This window comes from Vigna umbellata, chromosome 4 (assembly GCF_029865625.1).
Source record: "Vigna umbellata cultivar VRB3 chromosome 4, Vumbellata_1.0, whole genome shotgun sequence".
Taxonomy (NCBI): domain Eukaryota; kingdom Viridiplantae; phylum Streptophyta; class Magnoliopsida; order Fabales; family Fabaceae; genus Vigna; species Vigna umbellata.
Window position 1 is genome coordinate 9562244 of NC_142168.1, and position 20536 is coordinate 9582779.

General features: G+C 37.1%; 2 protein-coding genes across 2 annotated transcripts; one reads left to right on the forward strand and one right to left on the reverse strand.

Annotated features, from left to right (window-relative positions):
* The first annotated feature begins 7965 nt into the window (after positions 1–7965).
* LOC124829458 (uncharacterized) lies at positions 7966–9257 on the forward strand. Its single transcript, XM_047302970.2, has 3 exons — positions 7966–8659; positions 8758–8892; positions 8959–9257. Exons 1-3 carry the CDS (start codon positions 8099–8101, stop codon positions 9100–9102), a joined length of 840 nt encoding a protein of 279 aa, XP_047158926.1. The 5' UTR covers positions 7966–8098; the 3' UTR covers positions 9103–9257.
* A 930-nt stretch (positions 9258–10187) lies between these two features.
* Positions 10188–20536, reverse strand: LOC124829447 (heat shock protein 70 (Hsp 70) family protein). Its single transcript, XM_047302958.2, has 13 exons — positions 19394–20536; positions 16780–16939; positions 15634–15879; positions 15384–15520; positions 14920–15256; positions 14630–14791; positions 13660–13734; positions 13477–13577; positions 13317–13386; positions 12252–12308; positions 12103–12164; positions 10861–10933; positions 10188–10753 (listed from the first exon to the last, which is right to left on the reverse strand). Exons 1-13 carry the CDS (start codon positions 20389–20391, stop codon positions 10553–10555), a joined length of 2679 nt encoding a protein of 892 aa, XP_047158914.2. The 5' UTR covers positions 20392–20536; the 3' UTR covers positions 10188–10552.

Here is a 20536-nt window from a genome sequence, read left to right on the forward strand (position 1 = left end):
TATCCTTGAATTGGCTCGAGTCCTGTAGGGATGTCGCGGAAAATTGGCCGTTGTTTTCCTCACTTGTACTGTTTTATTATTTGATTAACTTTAAATTAGATGAGAACGAAATAAAGAAAACATGATGCATGTTGGTAACAGGTGGAAATCACAAGATCGCGATGACATTACTGATGGAAATCAATACAAGTTGATACCAGACAAACCTTCCATATCTTTCATCAAAATACTCAGTTCAATACATCGCATAAAGAAAACGAGACACAAGGATCTCAAAATACATCACGCTCGAGCTCGAGCGATAAAGGATTTCATCTCGCCTACCAACCATTTACAATGATTAACAAAAAGTTTTATCTCTTCCGGCGGGCTATAAAAATGAATACTCGCTTCGGCGTCCAACACCATCTTGGGGATGTCTTCAATTGCTTCGTTTGCCAAGGCCGCCAATTGGGAGAAACTTTCCTTCCAATGTCTCACAACCACTTCTTGCTCGGCGATGTGATCCTCCATTCGCTTTACCAAAGCCTGATGCCTTTCTTCGAACTCCGTCGACCTCCACCTTTCCTCTTGCTCCTCAATGTACTCCTCCATTTGTTTTATCATGGTTCGATGCTCTTCTTCTGCTTCTGCTAGCTTCCAACGCTCCTGGCTCATATCTGACTCAAAAGACACGGCCATTTCTTTCATCTCGTGCCCCGCTTTTTCTACCTGAACCTGCGCTTCTCTTAGTCTTTTCAGGGCCTCTCGCTTATCTCTTTTGGCTTCTTCGTAGAGGTGCTTCCACTGTTTTTCCTCTTCTAACGCCGCATTCTTCTCCTTCACTCTCATGGCGAGCTCCTTGCTTGCAGCTGCAAGATCTTGTTTCAGTCGGAATGTATAATCTCTTTCGGCTTTCTGACTCCTGATAATTTCTTCATAGGCCTGTGCTTTTTCTTCTTTATCATTCCTCATATCAACGAAATCGTTGCGCGCAGCTTGTAATTCCTTTCTCAACCTAGCATTCTTCTCCCTCAGTTTTTCCATCTCTATTTTCAACCCCTTCACCTCTTCGCTCTCTAGGTCTTGGGAGGACCCTTCATCAACTGGCTGATCGCTGATTGGCTTGAAAGGCAGTTTGACTTCCTTTACCCTTTCCAGGATCCAGGTATGATAACTAACTTTGTCGTCCACCACTCCCAACCTTAAATCCTTTTCAGCTCGCATAACGTTTTCCCAAGCACTTCTAACTTTCCTCAACGTTTCGGTGAGGTGCCCATCCTCATAATAGACGAACAATGTCGTAAGGTAGTCCGGTGAAGGTGCCCCTTTCATGGGATTTCCGAATTGCCTTTGAACCAAGACAGGGTTATAATTGATGCAATATCGGGTACCTATGAGGGGTACATTGGGAAAGTTGCCACAATGATGGATGGAGGGCTTAGTCCCAAGCCAAGGAAGACGCCATTTTACTTTTCCACCATTCAAGCCAGCAAAGAATTGGGCCCACTCGTTTCCTCCTTTGTCCTTGGGCCCTTGGTGTGAAGGATCTCCCGATAGACACCTGACACTAACCGCCCCCTTACATACGCGCGCAGTCATCCACTCATACAGTGCCGGCAAACAACAAAGAATTTTCTTCCCCTTTCTTTCATGGCAAAAACTCAAGGTCCCATAAACATCTGCGAGGACTGCTGTCACAGGGTTTTCTGATCTCGTCTTTCTTGCCACGAAGACATCTATCGCGGCATAATCCACAAAGTCCTCTACTTTGGGAAACAACATGACGCCATACACGGTAAGGGCTAACACGTCCATAAAAGTCTCCCACTCTTCCCCATCAGCTAGATGGTGCAAGTACTGTTCCAAATATCCTTGCGTCAGTCCGCGCACTTGATTCCTAGTCACCAACCTGTCTTCAAGTTCCTCGGGATGTACCTTCATTATGGCGGCGATGGTAGGGATGGAGGCGTGATGCTCCAAGTGTTGATACGGAGTGGTACCCTCTAGCGGCAATCCCAGGATGTGCTCAAACTCCTCTATAGTTGGCGCCAGCTGAAAATCCTGAAAGGTGAAGCATCTTAGCGGAGAGTCGTAATATTGTGCCAGGGCTGTGATAGCAGGCAACTGTACTTCTACCTCCATTAAATCCAACAGATTCCCATACTTCTTCTTGAAGTTTTCTCTCTTTATGGTCTTTAACCTTTTGCCTAAGTCTATCAACCCTGTCAAGTTCCCACTATGAGTCCTCAGGCGAGATTTTTTTCTTAACACGGCAGAGTCGGTCTGTTGTGTAGTACCAGATCTTGCATCAACTTCCATCTTGTACGAGATCAAGCGAATGCCTGTGATTTCCCCCTAAAACCAGCATGTTACCAAATGACGAATGAACATGATGCATGAAAATATAATGAAGTAAAACAACATGACCAACAAAAATGTATGCATGGTATGAGAATGCAAAGTCATTATTTTCAAAAAAAAAGAACAAACAGAGTGAGGGTTACAAGAATGCACATTTCTCCCTTTGTGCCCTAATAAAGGTTCAGCGCTTCAAATTGAAAGTCAAGTACATGCAACCTCACAAGGATGGCTCCCTGAACCTAAAGGTCGATGGTCACTAGAGCTATGGCCCTTTTCATTGCTTCTCCACAACAGTCAGAGTAATCAACTAGATGTGGAGACACAAATGAAGAGAACAGACTCTAGCTGGAGTTCTCACGATAGCCAGACAGGAAGTACATCCCAGAATGACACCGCTACACAACTCCTCTAATTCTAAGTTACGCTCAGACCCGGGTATAGGGCCCCACTCATGATATGCACAAAGTGTGTGTGTGTGAAGGGAGAATGCAATGCATACCCAAACCCTCACCTGCAAAACAACCAGAAAAATCCCCAGGCAGATATAAACATGTTTTCTACCCTAGGGTTCAACATACACCAATTTTTTTCACAGAACAAGCAAAACAACTCACATGCAATTATTATAAATATCAAACATAGATAAAGAAATGGGAAAGAAAAACATAAAGAAAAACCACATCAAATTCGCATATCTAATTAAATGGCTTGACTTTCTTCACATCCCCAGTGGAGTCGCCATCTGTCGCAACCGGAATCGCGACGGGACGACGATCCAAAAAAAGGAACGGGTTTTGAAAAGAGATTTTGGAGTCGCCACCATAGTTTATTCTGGAAAACTACGGAAAAACCATAAAATGATAAGACACGGTCCGCGAAAACCAGATTCTGGGTTCGGGAGTCGGTTACGCGTAGGGAAGGTGTTAGCACCCTACAGCGCCTGCCCTAAGGCAGTACCCTTAACTAAATGCACGAATATGATGTGGTTTTTAAAATGCTTAACTATCCCCTAAAATAAAATTCTAAATAAACAAAATATATTTTTTAGTTTTTTGGGCCCGACAAGGATTGACCTTGCTCCTACGTATTCTCATTCAGAATGAGAAATCAGGGTTACGTAGTTCTTTTGAATCTGTTTGAGAAATTTGTTTGGAAATTGTTTGAAAATTTGTTTTGAAAATGATTTTGGATTTTTGGGAAGTGAACCTGACAAGGACTAGCCTTGCTCCTACGTATCTCCACTTTTGATGGAGAATCAAGGATAACGTAGTTCTGCCTAGAAATATTGCTTGTTGCTTTGAAATTGTTGATGTTTTTAGTTTTTTGAAAATTTTATATTTTTTGATATTTTTATAAAATAAACGGAAAAGGTATTTAGCACAAGGACGATGCGTGCGATCACACGTGTGCTCAACCTTTAAAATATTTTTTGTAATTTTATTTAAGAAAGAAGAAAAGGTTTTAGCACAAGGACGACGCGAGCGGTCACACGTGTGCTTAACCTTTAAAACGTATTTTTTTGTAATTTTATAAGGAAGAAGAAAAGGTTTTTAGCACAAGGACGACGCGAGCGGTCACACGTGTGCTTAAACCTTTAAACGTATTTTTTGTAATTTTTATAAGAAAGAAGAAAAAGTTTTTTAGCACGAGGACGATACGAGCGATCACACACGTGCATAACCTTTAAGAATATACTTTTGTATTTTTTATAAAAGAAAGAGAAAAAAAGAAGAAAAGGTTTTAGCACAAGGACGATGCGTGCGATCACACGTGTGCCTAAACCTTTTAAAATATTTTTGTATTTGTATTATTTTTTTTTAGAAAAGAAGAAGAAAAGGTTTTAGCACAAGGACGATGCGTGCGATCACACATGCGCTTAAACCTTTAAAACATTTTTATTATTATTTATAAAAGTGCATTTAAAAAAATAGATAAATATTTAAAATGGGAACAAAAACAAATAAAATAAAATAAAATAGAAGGATAAATAAATAAATAATGAAAACAAAGTAAAAAGTAAAAGGATAACATAAAAGTAAAATACTAGGTAAATGAAATGAAATAAAATAAAATAAAAGGTGTGGAGGTGCCAAATAAGAAAAAGGGGTGTTTAATAAAAAAAAAAGCAAAACTGGGCCAAAGCCCAGGCGGAGAGAGGTGCGAAAATGAGAATAAGGGGGCGCAGGAGAAAATTTGTTTTTTTTTTTTATTTTTGGGAACAGAACGGGCCTGAGCTAAAGCAAGGAATGGACGTAGGGGTGTAAAGGTGAGAAATGGGGGGTGCGCGTAGGAGAGAATAGATTTTATTTTATTTTTTTTTTATCAGAAGGCCCAAAGCCCTTTTCACTTCTCAGGTCTGGAAAACCCTAGGGGTTCTCACATCTTAACTCATTTCCAACACACCCAGAGGCTCGAGTTCCTCTTCTTCTTCTCCGTCTACGGCTGCTTCCGCCAAACCGGCCACTGCGAGACGCGACCCAGGGCGTCGCCAGCACCGCCGCTCGCCGTCAGGATCGTCGCCGGCCCCGGAATCCGGTTCCTCTCTTCTCGCGCGCAAGAGAGACTATCTTCTCTTTCGTGAATCGCCTCTTGGGCGAGCTCGACCACCGCGTCGGCCAGGGCTCCGCTAGCGTCACCGGTCGTCGCCAGAGACGCCTCCGGTCACCACGTCAACATCCTCCTTCCCTCTTCGCTTGCAAACAGAGGAAGCCCTTTCCCTCTTCTTTTCGCGGCTGCCATCGCCAACAACCCTTTCGAACCACGCCTAGGTTCTCTTCTTCATCTTCTCACTGTAATGGGTCCACAGTAATGGGTTCGGTTGTGATGAAGGAATGAGTTCCTTGTCTCTTACAGATGAACGGTGGCTGTAGCAATATGGATGGATGACGGTTGAAGATTGGGTGAAGGGATGTGCGCGGCGGAGAAATTGACTTAGGTGGGTATGGTTCTATTGAGTGAATGGAAGTCGTGAGAGGCGAAGGATGAGTCCTGTGTTAAGCGTTCAATGTATACGAAAGGGAGACCTTCGTTTTTGTGGCTGGATGAAACGAAGATGGTGACTAACTTGAGAGGCTTTGCATCGCCGACACAAGGAGAGGTGGTGTGTTTCTGAACGTGAGGAGTGAATAGTCATGGCCATTTTGAGTTAACTTGATGAATGTTGCAGTATAACAGTATCGAGAGAGGGGCTGATCGGATGGGTGTTTTGTGTTACAGGCCGAAGGTAGCAGAAATTTAGCGTTTGGTACTGAGGTCATGGGACTTGAGGATGTGTCAATTTTCTATCCTTGTTTGAATGTGTTGCATCCCTGTTTGCTTTTTATCACATGTTTTCTGGGTGCTAAAGGTATTGAAGCTTTGATATGGGGGAGTATATGCTTATTTTCTATTGTTAACAAAATAGATGAAGTTTGCAGGCACTAAAACTGCATTTTGGGTGCAGTTCGAATGAACAGGGGTTTTGTTATTGTTAACAATATGCATTGATTGAACGCAATTTCATTCATCTTTCAGCAGGCATAAAGCAGACATTCATAGAGCATATAAACGAACATGACCAAAAGAGGTTGAATGTCTGAAGAATTACCTTCGCAGCTTCAAGAGAAGATAAAACTTTCCTTTTTGTTTTAGTCTCCTTTTCTTTACTGGATTCAATCTCCTTTGCTTCCCCCGCCGAACTTCTCCTTCAGTAACCAAAATGATCTTGCAGGCACTGGAAAGTGAAGTGGAGTGGACTGCTAGGTTCCTCCAACACTCGTTGCTTCTCCTCCTTTTTTCCCCCTCCTTTCTCCTTTTGACCGTGATGAAAAAAACCTTTTCAAAAGCCAACCCCAAACTTCTCTGTCCTGCATCCTGTGAGATATCTTCTGGCATGGGATTTCCCTTTTGTTTTTTTCTTTCTTTGATGTTCACTGTATCGGCCATCAGTAGGCAGAAGTTTGCTTTCAAAAAAACATTATCCTTTGATGTATACTTGCAGTCGTAAGTAGGGAATTATAGGAAGAGGAGCCTCTGCCTTTTGTTACTGCCATTGTAAATGTCCATTTTGAGCATTGTTTTTTGTAAATTGTATACGCTACTTTTTGCCTTTTCTCTGAACCTTGCATACTGTTGTTTTACGCTGCAGGATGGAGTTGACCTTATTTTTTCTTTTCCTTTTTTTTCTTTTTTTTTTCGTTTCAAAATAAAATTAGGTAACTAATATATATATGTAATAAAATAAATAAATAAATAAGAAGGTAAAATTAAAATATAAATTAAAAATAAAAATGAAAGAAAATAACATAAAATAAAATAATAAATAAATAAGAAGGTAAAAATAAAGTATAAATTAAAAATAAAAATGAAAGAAAATAACATAAAATAAAATAAACCTATTATAGTCAATCCGGACGAAATTGGGTGTTGACACATGTGTTATCATTCTAACTAGTAAGTCGAAGGAGTTCGTATTTAGAGAGTTAGTATCAACCACTCTTAAAGAGATTTGAATTTATCCTACCATTTAATGTGCATCGGGTGCGATCCATATATATTTTGGTTATGACTTCTTGGTGTAAAGGTAATTGTAATGTTGGATCAGTTGTGGTTCATATATATTTTGGTTATGACTTCTGGGTGCATGAGTAATTGTAATATGGACCAAGTACAGTTCATATATATTTTGGTTATGACTTTTGGGTGCATAAGAAATTTATAAATGGTAGGTGCATGATCTTTTGGTACTAGTTTATACACTGATTTTTCAAAGGTTATTTTTATGATTAATTGAAATATGAATAAGTTTGTGTATGTGATAATTTTGTGTCTACAATTATTTGGAATATAAAAGAGTTTGTGTCTATAGTTATTTGAAATGTAAATGAGTTTGTGTCTAAGATTATTTAAGATATGAATGAAATTATGAGAAATAGTGAAAGTCATATAACTATGTTATGAATTTCCAAATAACTAATTGATTTTTTTTCTTAGTTTATAGTTTGTACATTACGTTTATTTTATGATCTTATAAAGAATTAGTATGATTGTGAATATGGTTTTTTAAGCTCATCCTTGATTATTTAAAATTTTAAATAATCAAAATATTATTATATATATCTTAAATTTTAATTTCTTTGATCTCATATTCAAACAAATTATTTTAAATTTTTATAAAAATAAAATGCCGTCAAATACTTCTTTTAGGTATTAAAAATTTAAAACTAAAATTGAATCTGGTTGAATCATGCCCGAACACTTAAAATATAGTCGATTCATTGATTAGTGATTAAGCAAGATACAAAAGGGAATGTATTTCTTCGTTTCAAAGTATATGCTTCCGCCCAGAATTATCCATTATTAGGATTTAGAATAAATTACTACACTGTAATTATGTTTTTTCAGAAGAAAAAATAATTACGTTTGCTAACAATAAAATAAATTATTTAATCGTTAATGTGACTTCTTCAAAAAAATTTATTTTTAAAAAAAACTAATAAACATACATAAAAATACTTATTAAAAATTGCTTTAGAGTATTTAATAATTATTCAGACTAATTAATTATCTCTATTTAGAAAAATTGTAACATTAATAAAGCGTGGTTATCCTAAAAGCTTAAACAGAAGCCGCCAATAGCCGTTAAAAATTCAAAATACTCTTCACACATATATAACCCAAAGCCCTTCGCCTTCTTCACCGTGGCGACTCCCATTTTCTGGAAGCAAAACCAAAGAAAGAAAAAGAACGCGAAATCAGAAAGAAAGAGTTCAAGAAAATGGGTGAAGTTCATGCTCAGAAAGAACCCGTCACCGCAAATTCTCCACAACCAACGCCAACACAAACACCTCCCAAACACAAATGCCCCAGCATGGCAAACTCACAACCGATGCACGATCACGCTGATCCCACGACAGTGGTGGAGCCCACCGACCTCTTGTCCATGATGCACCTCAACAACGGCTGCTGCCACCGTCAGCCGCCCTGCTCCGCGGTCAACAACCCCATGAAGCGCCGATCGCCGCCCTCGTGTTCTTTCTCCGGGGAGCCCTCCACCAAGAAGTTATTTTGTGACCAGGAGGACCTCTCCCATTACGGCTTCTCCGCCGTCCCCATTCCGCTCAACCTCAACTCCCTCGTCAACAAGCGCCGCTCCTTCCCCGTCCTCCGCCGCTGCGTTTCCGACCCTTACCACCCTCCGGCTCCGGCGCCTCCCACTCCTGCGGAGAGAGGGTCCGGGCTGCCACCCCTGCCGCCGGGCCTCAGGAGGAGTGTCTCAGATCTCTCCACTCCTTCGCCGAGTCTGAACGCCGAGGAAACCGCTACTCCTGATTCAGTGGTACGGAGGGTTGAGAAATTAAAAGGGGAATAAAAAGTTTGGATCTTTTAGGGTTTGGAATAACGGGTTTGCTTTGTTTGTTTGTTTTGTGGTTGCAGAAACTGAGAAGGATGAAGGAGCGATTGAAAGAGATGAGGCAATGGTGGGATGAGGTTATGAAGGATGATGAGGAAGAAAATGTAAGGGAAGAAGAAGAGTGTATAGCTGCCGAAGATGAGAAAGTCCTTCCTCAGGTATGTGTATGTTTGGCTTCGTCTTCTTAGATTAATTTTGATGTTTGAATTCATGTGGTTTTGCAGGATGATTTGGGAGCAGGAGATTCTGAAGAAGCTGTTAGTGTTGAGTGGGCTGAAAAGTGCGTAAGCCTTGGATTTAGGTGTCCGTGTGGGAAAGGCTACGAGGTTCTCCTCTCAGAAAATAACTGCTACTACAAGTTGCTCTAACACTCTTTGAACAATGTAACTCTGTTCAAAAGAAATGTATCATCTTCCATCAACTAGTATGTAACTCTGTTCAAAAGATCATAAAGAATGAATTGTTTCCATCGTTTGAGCGTTGGAAGACTCGTATGAAAGAAAATTATTGATATTTTACAAGATTTTCAATATTTTATCATTTCAATTGTTTTTTTCTTCTTTAAAAATATATTCAGGAGAACATATTGTCCATACTTTTAATGGAGTTTGATAACTTTGAAAAGAACATTACATCAAAAGTGTTTTAAGGTGTTAGATGAATACTTTTCGGTGTATAACATGTTCATTAATTTGAAATTATTAATATTCAATTTCAAATAAAAGTAAATATTAATTTTAAAATATTCTTACTAAATAATTTGGTATAACTATCATAATTTATATACATGTTGGACACTCATATAATGGTTAAGAAGAGATTATTTAGTTTGTTTCGATCATTAAATATATACGAGTTTATTGTGTTTTTAGCTTATTTAAATTTTATCGAATAGTGTTAGTGGAATAATAAGTTATCATCTGTATATTCCAACCTAGAGTTTGTTTGAATATGGGAAACCATACTTACCCAATACAAAGAAGTTATTTTTATAATTAACTTGGATATACCGATGTCTTACATTAATATCTATTAGGGAAAAAAAATCATTTAATGTGTCACAATTATAAGAATTAGTGTAACATACTATAATGGGGAAACCAAATCCGTTGTTATAAAAATTAATGGGGGGTCTCCTCATATCATGTTAGTTTTCTTTATGGGGATTAATATTGTATATTTTAATTTTAGGGAAAAAAACACAACTTCTCACTTTTAAATAACCAATTGTTCAAATGATTTTATTTTTAAAACTGCCAAAAATTTTAAATAACATCGAGTGAGCCTAAGAAAATAAATGTTAATCCTTGAAATTAAAAATACCAATTCAAAATTGCCAATATTACTTTTGAATTTAAAGGAAAAACTTGATCTAAATTTGAGGACAAAAAGTCACATTATATAAAACGTGACAACTGTTAGCAAACGAAGTTTCGTGAGCAAGGAGAGAGACTTTATAATTATAACTGAAGCAAAATTTGTATATCATGTTCGTAGCACAAATCAAGTGTCGTGTGTTGTCTTTTCTCTTCGATAACATTTGTGTTTCGGCAGATAGAACTTTGCATATGGCTGTAAATAATATGTCCCCTTAAATATAAAAGGGAAATTAATCATCTTCTACAAGGACCCATCTAACCTCAAAAATTTAGCACTCAACCAGCAAGCAAATGTTGCCTCAACTCTATTATCTTGCTAGCTGAGAACTGACACTGCCTCCATTTCACCTATTAATTCTACCATTACCATTCTACATTTGATTATAAAAGCTCTCAGCTACATGAATAAATCTGGACTTACATGCATATTCCCAGTTAATCATAGCTCATCATGACCTTCAGATTGCTCAGTAACAGTTTCTTCGTTTGCCCCTTCTGAACTGTCAGCAGATGAATCACTTGAAGAGGAATTGTCCGTTGAGGTAGAATTGGAATCATCCGTATTTTGTTCATTGCTCTCTGTTTCATTCTTTTCAGGCTTCTGAACCTTAGGCTTGGGAATTCTGTTAATACTGGTAACCTGTATATGTACAGGAAACAAGGTCATTAACAAAAAATAAATGGCACTACTTGTAAAATCACATGGCAATGTTGTGTTGATTTAGACAAGTAGAAGAGACAGGTTACCTTGTTTTGCAGATCGAGCACCTTTAAATATACTTCTTCGGATGTAAATGCTGGCTTACTGAATCCAGAAGTCCTTCAAAACAAGTACAGAATAGGAAATTAATAACCAACAACATTAAAAATGTTACGAGCTGAGCACAATGCAATTTCCTCAGTCGACAAACTCACTTTGGCAGTCAGTAAAGTGGAAAAGCGAATACTTTACAAACCTAGAGTAGTCCATTTCCTTAAATATTCGGAAGTGCATGGTTAAAAAAGCATAATATGATCTAAAAGAGGGGTAGTGATCTATAAAGTCGTCAATGATATGATTCAGATGATCCATTGGTCATCTTTTACAGTCTTCGTGGACATTGAAGAGAAGGAGACTCACCCTCAAATGAACAATGTTAGGAAAATTATCTAGAAAATGGATATAACACAACAGACAAAGAGACCTTGCAAAGAAAAATCTTAAAGCTCAAAAGAAGTGGTGTCTAGGTTATTTTAATATTATAAAAGACTGAACTTTATTCAAGAATTCCACAGACTCTGAGTAGCACAATACGCTGCACATTACATACATATTCTGTTAGCAGTAGCAACTTCCATACACAAATAACCTCAATTTAACCCAAACTATTTCATTATATAGCCCATTGCCAGTGATTTTGTGCTATACAAGCTAACTGTACAGATGAAAAGGCAACCATTTTCAAAGATAAACTTCGATTCATAATACCATAGAACCTAACTTAGGCCCTCAAAGTCCAGCCATAACACAATACCAAACCCACAATTTGGAGTGTCTACATTCAGAAATAAAAAGGGGCGAGGAATAAATGATTAGGTGGCAGAGAGAGAAGCACATGTTTTGTGATGTGTGAATTCGGTTACAGTGAGCACCGAGAGGAGACTGGGGGATAGATTTTGATCGTTGGGTTGTTATTACGAAGAGGACTTTTCTCTCTATTGGAATTCGGCTCTGAGCATGGGAACTTCAAACATCCTTTGCATTATCTTCTTCCTCTTAAAAAATAATTCGGCAATTATTTGATTTTGTAGTTTGATTTTCTTTAATCAATATTTCTTCCTATTATGTTATGGATGAACTTTTTCATGGAATGTTATTTCTAAATAAAGGAAAGTAGAGGTAAATGTTTATATAGGCATCCGCTCACGACATGACAAAATATTGAAATGACAAAGTAAACAACTAATTGCAGCTCCAATAACAACTAAAGTAATAGAACAAGAACTTACTTCTTTTGCTCATCTTCTTTTTCGTCCAACCAATTCTTTAATTTTTCGGAACTTTCTATAACCTTGTAAGTTAAAAACAAAACAACAATGAGCTTTCTGAAGGTGACATATCAGCATCAATAGATCATCAAAATTAAGTTAAACCATACCTCGTCTACTCGTTCTTGCGGAAGCCAAGGCTTTTTTGCTTTCCACTCTTCAACAATCTGCACAAGTCATAAATGTATCAAGTTACATTACATCAAAAAAATAGCCCGCAGCAGCAGCTGAATATAAAAACTTATAAATCAGAAATTCTCAATATATAATTTATGCTCCAGACACAAGCAATAGTTCGAGGGACATTTTTAGTTCACCTAACTAATGCCTTTTCAATGGATTGTGATTTTATTATATGATTTCCTGAAGTGGTTTGAATGTGTACAAATGATTTAACAGGAATGAGTGCATAAATGCTGATATGATGAAAGCTGGATAAAATAACAGATCACCACTTAAATGAAAGTTGTTTATCTGTCGTATCTAACATCTCAACGAGGGCAACTACCACTCTCTACATTCTTTCAAATGAAATATGTTAATTAATGTAATAGAAATAATAGAGAAAATATTTTTGTTTACCATATTACAGCTTCTATTGATCCAACATAAACTTACAACAAGAACTTACACATGCATCAAAGGGATTAGCAAAAGGTATAGAATTTGTGAAATATGCTGAATAAATGTAAAAAGTATTTGTTAAAGTATTTAGATTATACAAATTATATAAAATTCAACATGCATTTAATTCAAGCTCACTCTCTCTCTCCTTTTCCTTTCTCCTCTCTCCCCATTTTCTCTCGTTACCATCATCTCATTTCAACCCCCTTTCCCATTTCTATTTCCTTGCTTTTCGCCCATTTTCTCTCTCCTCTCTTTCTCCCCTCTTGTTAAAAATGAGAATTGGAATATGGTGACTCTATCCAAACTAAGTTTGAAATTTAAAAAATGAACTGATTTATCTAAACAAAGGATTAAAATGAAAGAAATTTCAATTAAAGCAATTTGAATTTCAGATATTTCAAATTCCTTAATTCTTCCCCCAAACACAATTTAGGAGTGATTAACTATGAGGATCAATCGACATAATTCAACCCTAACAAAAAATTGGATTCAAAAAGAACATAGACAAGAAGAAAATAAAAAGCTGAGTCACTTCACATGAGATGTACCTGTTTCAACTCATCAATATACTTACGAGCATGCTCAACTGCTGCTGGTCGAGCTGTAAGCTCTTTTAACCTGAAACAGATATTCACAAATTCAGAAAAACACTATCAAATTTAAACCGTTTAGGGTAAAATTAATATAATTGGGCAAAATATAACAAACCTTAAGAAAATTGGATCTCCAACAGCTTTTAACTGATCTAGACGCTCTTGAAACTCTGCAGCATTGGCATCCTCACCATCTGTATACAACCAATCTTGCACCTGACAAAATATACAAAAGGCTTAAGTCAATGTTCTTATCAATAACATTTTTTATTCAATTGCCCAAGGAAAAAGGTTAAACCTGATCAAGCTTCTCAATGAATGACTGGCGCTCCTCACTTGTAGAAACTTTTTCAAAATTCTCTAGAGTTTCAATCTGATAAAGACATGATAAGCATTAAGAACATGTTGAATAAAACAGCTACATTGATGTGCTTGTATTGATGCGTGTGTAAACACACACACAGATAGAGAGAGAGAGAGAGAGAGAAAACAGTATATTCAACCTACACAGTCGTGATTGTATTGATGCTATATATATATATATATATATATATATATATATATATATATATATATATATATATATATATATATATATATAAGTTACAAAACAAAGGTAGGGCATTTGCCTTAACCCTGCCCCTAAAGTTGGGTACATACAATAGAAATAACAACAATAAAACACCTTATTTTAACGATCCCCTTCAAGTTACAGCATATGGATCATATGCACCAAGTTTGGAACATATACACTGAATCCTACATCCTCTTGGAGACTTAGTTGACTTGAGATTAAAACAGAGAAATATATTTCTAGAGGACTTAAGGAACCCCTCTCATAGTTCTGTATTTATATATCTATATATATATATATATATATATATATATATATATATATATATATATATATATGAAGGTTGATACAATAGGAAGACTAAAAGGCAAAAAGCTCTGTCCTAGGCTACTTGAACAGAGAACTAGGGACAGAGGTTATCTAACACTCAACCTCCTGCCTTTAGAGCTAATGATTACATGGATTTATAAGCTATTTCAACAAGTTGGAATTTCTTTCTCAAAAAGCAACAATCAAGAACAAAAGTTAAATTTCCTCAGTATAAATTTAGACTAAGTCAACTATTTAAATGACAACCTTTTGTATGAATCCCTGAAAGAAAATTAGAATTTTTTAAAGGATAAAGATTACCCATGAATAATAAATGAAGGATGTAAACACAGTGAAAACTATAAGCATATTGCTTTCTACGAACCTTTTCCTTAGTAGAGTATATATATCCTTCTAAATTATTTTTTAACTCGGCTGTTCTTTTTCTGTCTGTGTCTTTTTGGTCTAGTACTTGTAATTTCCTTTTAGCTTCAGTGAGAAAATCTTGTGACAGAGACATTCCAAGTCCAGTTATCTTCTCAGTAATCTGTAATGAGCAAAAAGCAAAAACAGCAATGAAGCAATAAAGGAATATTAGATCTTGTTTCAAATTTTCCCAAAAATAGCCACCCAGTTTAAATAATCACAAAATAAGGGTGGCCAGTTGACATTCACCTTTAATGGCACCCTAAAGGTCCGCTTTTTCAGTTTCTTCTCTGTAGCAGGCTCGGCGGAAGCTTGCTCCTCTGCACTAGTGTTGGATGTGTTACTACTCCCAAGGTCAGTTTGGATGCTTTCATTGTTTCCTTCAGAACTATTTCCAGCAGCAGATTCAGCCGAAACATTTGATGAAATGGTTGAATTCTCTACGGTCAAATTCTTCTTAGGAACTTCCACCCACTCTGTTATTTCAATAACAGCATCTGCCTTATCCAGAGAAAGAATTCCACTTCTACTAAGAGAAAAATGTATGCTTGCCTTGATGGGGGATGACAAATTCCGAGATGAGTATCTAGAAGAACAGAGAAGAAAAAAATATATGAGGTCATCAGAGTCTCTAATTTTACATAAAAAGCAATACGCCAAGGGGCTAAAATAAGCAATATTGCCCACAACTTCAGCAAGCCTTTTATCCTTACTTCTCACTTGCATCTGTCAAACCAGATATTTGGTATCGAGCAATTTCAGGAGTGGTAGCACCAGGAGGCAAAAGATGCTCACTTTCATAAGCTAGTGAAACTTCAAAATCTTTGTTATGATTAATGGACCTAAACATCTGGTATGTTAACAATAGTACCGTGGATTAGTAAAGTTGAAGAATAAAATTGATCAAATAATTCTTCATGTGATATGTAGTCACATTCAGCATTGAAACATCAACTGATTTACCTTACTAGGGACTTTCTTCATTCGTGGTACAAGTAACTGCCTAGAGCTTTCATCTTTTAGAAGTTCAGGACCACTCAACTCAACCACAAATCCATACAAGGAACCATCAACCATTCCTAGTTTACGGTTTAACTTAATTCCATCACTTAAATTTGCTGCATGAAGAGCTGCACCAAGAACTATTGCTTCATCAGCATCAAGATGCCTATCAAGCTCTTTTCTACCAAGGAATTCTTGAAGCTTAGCCTGCAATAAAATTAACAGAATATCAATAAACAAAGCTCTACACTGAAGCTGGACAGCGACAAAAATACTTCATCTATGAAATTAAAGTTCAAAGACTGTATCCAACAATACATCTACAAGATAAAGTGCTTCAGTTTCATGGTATCTAGACATTCACACTCAGTTATATTCATATTTGAAATAAAAAATTATTAATGTAAGTAAATTATATATGCAATCAATCTTCGCTATTGAAATTTTTGTGCCAACATTTGAGACATCAGCTGTGCTCTTCCTTTCTCTGCATTATTCAGATAAATATAAATATAAAAAAAAGAGAGAGAAGAAGTAGCAATTACTGGTTAACATAAAATAGGGTCAAGCTTGTACAGCATGAATTACTATGATTGACAATAATTACAGAAATATTGAAGTAGAAGCGAACAAAAAGTGAGATAAAGGACAGAAAACTAAGAGGGAAAGGGTCTGAAATGCTCTCAGTGTGATTGTGTTTCTTGTGAAAAAAAGAATTAGCCTTGGATGCTGAGTGCAACTCTAAATGTAAGTGTGGAAAAAAACTTTAGCAACTGAATCAGTTATAACAAAACATTCAGATCAATATACAACGAAATAATTAAACTGATGGGTTAGTTAGTTCTGTTAAATCAGATTAGCATGCACATGCTGCATTTAACATCTAATAATATACTAGCATATAGCAGTTGCAGTATAAAGACAGCATATACAGATACAGTTGCATAACTAGGTTTATACTTTAAGTAACAGATGATATATATGGTAAACAAATGTTGTTGACGACTACCAAGCATGGACTACAATATTGTATGAAGAGATCAAACCCCACCCTGGCCAGAATGCACATTGTCAAAATAATTATCAAAGAAAAAGAAGTATTCACACCTGTAATTTCGGGACTCTTGTGGCTCCTCCTATTAACTCTACTGCATATATCTGTTCCAATGAAAGGCCAGAATGCTCAAGCACCTCTTTCACTGGTAAAAGTGATTTTTCCCAAATGTCTTCACAGAGCTCTTCAAATTTCTCACGGGTTATAGTGCTCCTGCAAGAAACAAGACATGTATGAAGAACCCTTATGCATTCATTATATCAAGTGCAAAAGTATCAACTTGATAATTGTTAGAAGTCTCACATAAGCTAAAGATAAAGATAATTTAGAATACATAAGTGGGTGCAAACCTCACTTTACAAGCCGGTTTTATAGGATTGAGTTTGATTTTGTGAGACTAAACATTAATGAATAGTTAGATAGCGGGTGGAACAATATGTCCAACAACACAAATCTCACTAGGATAGGCTCAGAACCCAACTCTGATACCATGTTAAAAAGTGGACTTTAAGTCTAACTCAACCTTACAAGCCAGTTTTGTGGGATTGAAGTAGGCTTAAAGTTCACTTCTAAACATAATATCAGAGTCATTTTTAGGGCATATTCTAGCGATATTTGTTGTTTGTTGAGCATATTGCTTCACCCACTATCGAACCTCTATCAAACCACCTATTAATGTCTAATCCCACACACAATATGTATATATTTCAGCGTGAGGGGGGTGTGTTGGATGTCCTACATCGATTAGAGATAAAATCAATTTAGAGTATATAAGTAGGTGCAAACCTCATCTTACAAGCCGATTTTGTGGAATTGAGTTGGACTTAAAGTTCACTTCTTAATAATAAACTAATTTTACTTACCTTGTCAGTACTTTCATTTTTATTTTGACTATTCTATTCATTTATGTTGACAAGATTGAACATATAAGGGAATTTCATTGTTAACCGTATTTGAGATTAAAACAGAAAATATATTTCTAGAGAGCTTAAGAGATCCCTCTCACGGTCTTCTATTTATAATGAAAATAGAAGAGTACATGGAATATTAAGGGGATGCACTAGACACCTAGGTGCAAAACTAGGTATGACTAATAAATGATCTAGCATACTACACTCTGCTTAGGCTTAATGATGATACATAGATGAAATTATTCTAACAATAGTATTTATTGACTTCCCCTTTAGAGCTATCTTCAACCTAGCCTATCTATTAACCAAAATACTGACTTTGAGGTTATATGTAACTCCTTAACCAAGCTAAAGCTAAGCATATTACTATATTCCTTAACTGCTGAAATCATAGGCTTAAGTGAAGGAAAGAGAGAATCAAAACAACAGGTGAATATTTTCTTTTGTATCTTGATGTGAAACAAAATACATAGCATACACCTATTTACACTAATATTAGACTTGTAATCTTAATTAACTAAGGAAACAAATCATGACGTGTAAAGAAATATGAAAAAAACACTTCTAAAAGATCATCCCACAAACAATATTAGCTTAGAAGATATAATTAAGATATGATGCATCGATTACATATGCTATCAGGAACCATTAACCACCATACTAATTAACAATGTGAAAATAATGGCTAATGACTGACTAATGTATAACCACTGACAGAACTGGCCATGGATTTAATTGTTCCAAAAAACATGAAATGCACGTATCAAGAATTTGATTGTTTTCTTTTCCAATTTTGTTTATCTAAAACAGAGTGAAGACATGTTTTTACTGCTGTATTCAAGCAAGGCATAAATCCCAAGACTGATGCCCTTTTCTCAACCTCAGACAGCCAGTAAGACCCGCTCCTTCATTCTAATTAATTCCAAATAACTAACTACTTAAGCAACGAGTTTTTTACTCAATCAGCCATTTGAAAGCTGAACTACTTTGTTAATGGAAAATTATGCTATAAACAACTCCTTTATTTCTGTACGATTTTTCCAACTAAATTTTACCTGAATGAAATCTAGGACATGCTTTTACTGAAGGGTTGGAGAAAGTCAGGTCACAGTTTACTCAGACAACTGAAGCAAAAGCAACTGTGTTCTTGCTACCTGTTTTTGCTACTGTAATCATTTTACAGGATAGCTATGGTGTTCCCATATAATTCAAATGCCCACACTGGATGTTACCAATACCAGTACTCATTGAATACATATGCAAGCATACCCAATAATCTTATCACTCATGTAAAACTAAGTTCACACAAAAACACCAAGTCTTGTTACTTAGGAGTTTACTCTGCTACTAGCTGAGACAAAATGCTACTTCACTATCAAACAATCATTTTGAATAGACAACACTCTATACCCAAAAAAAAAAAAACAAATACAAGAAAATGTATTCCTACCTAGAAAGATTATAAACTGAATTGTTTATTTTTTAGTCAAAAAAAGAAAAATACAAAACTCTTTAGATTAAATATTTCCCATATTAGTTTGACAACATAACATATAGGATAAAGATTGATTGTCATTATCCTTACTGTTATTATTCGTACTAAATAATAAAAAAATTAAATATGGTGCTACAGTACACTTTCCAAATAAGGTTGAACCATGATCTACCCAGCACAAAGCAGCAACTTTTGCTCAGAACTAAAGAGAATAATAATAATAGCAATTTCATAGAATGAGTAATTTCAAATTCCAGCTACCTGAAGTCGACGTCATCATGAAGCGATTCGACGGAAATAGGAGCGGCGGTATTCGCACTAAGAATTTCTTTAGTCCGTTTAACCTGTTTCTTCAATTTAGCCATGGCCTTGGGAAACTTCCTCACATCGATCCCACCACCAACTTGCGCGTTGAACTGATCCGCAAAATACTCCACCAATCGCAACTCCATGTGCTGACCACCAAGCTCCGCGTTCCAGCGCACATCCTTGACCTGAAACTGGTTCACTGACACACTCTTGCCATACTCCTTACCCTTGTACGACGAGAAGTACACAAGCGCCGCGTAGGTACTTGTCGCACCCATGTCATAGAAAATCACGTGCCTCGTCTCGTTCGAGAAGTCCTTATCGATCCCATACTGCAGCGCCGCACCGGAATGCTCGTTTATCAGGGACAAAACGTTAATCCCCGCCAACTGTGCCGCCGCGAGCAGCCCTTTCCGCTCGGCCTGTCCCATGTACGGCGGCACCGCGATCACTGCGTCCTTAATTGGAATCTTCGAGTGAAACTCCGCCAAATTCGCCGCGTAACCTAACACCATGGCGACGAGTTCCTCGGGGGAGTAAACGCTATCGTTTTCGTTTCCGTCGTCCACGACAAAACTCATGTCGCCTCGGAAATTTTCCTTCGTCTTGAAAGGGAGGTACATTGAGTTAAGAATCCTCTGCGCGGAAGCGTAGGGCTTCCCGAGGAGGTCGCGCGTTTGGGAATAGACCTTCTGCGGGTAACGCGCGACGAGACCTGCCGCCTCTTCGCCGAGAAGGCGGTGGCCGTCGTGGAAGGAGACCAGCGCCGGCGATTTCCGCTTGGACATCTCGTTGATCGCGATCGAGATCGGAGATTGACCGGGCTTCAGGTTCACCACCGCCACCTTCAACGATTCGGAACCTAGATCTACGCTGAAAACCGCAGATTGCGACGGAGAGAACAAGAGTGCGAGGGAGAACAGCACAGTTAGCGCCACCTTCCAAGCCATGTTTTTCCGACGGAATGCGGCGTTTTGCCGCCGAGAAAGTGAGGGAAAATTATGTGAATGTGTTGGGGAGAAGCGAGATTGTAGAGCTGAGTTTAATAATTAGTAATAATAAATAAATAAATTTGAAGTAAATAGTTGTGGTGTC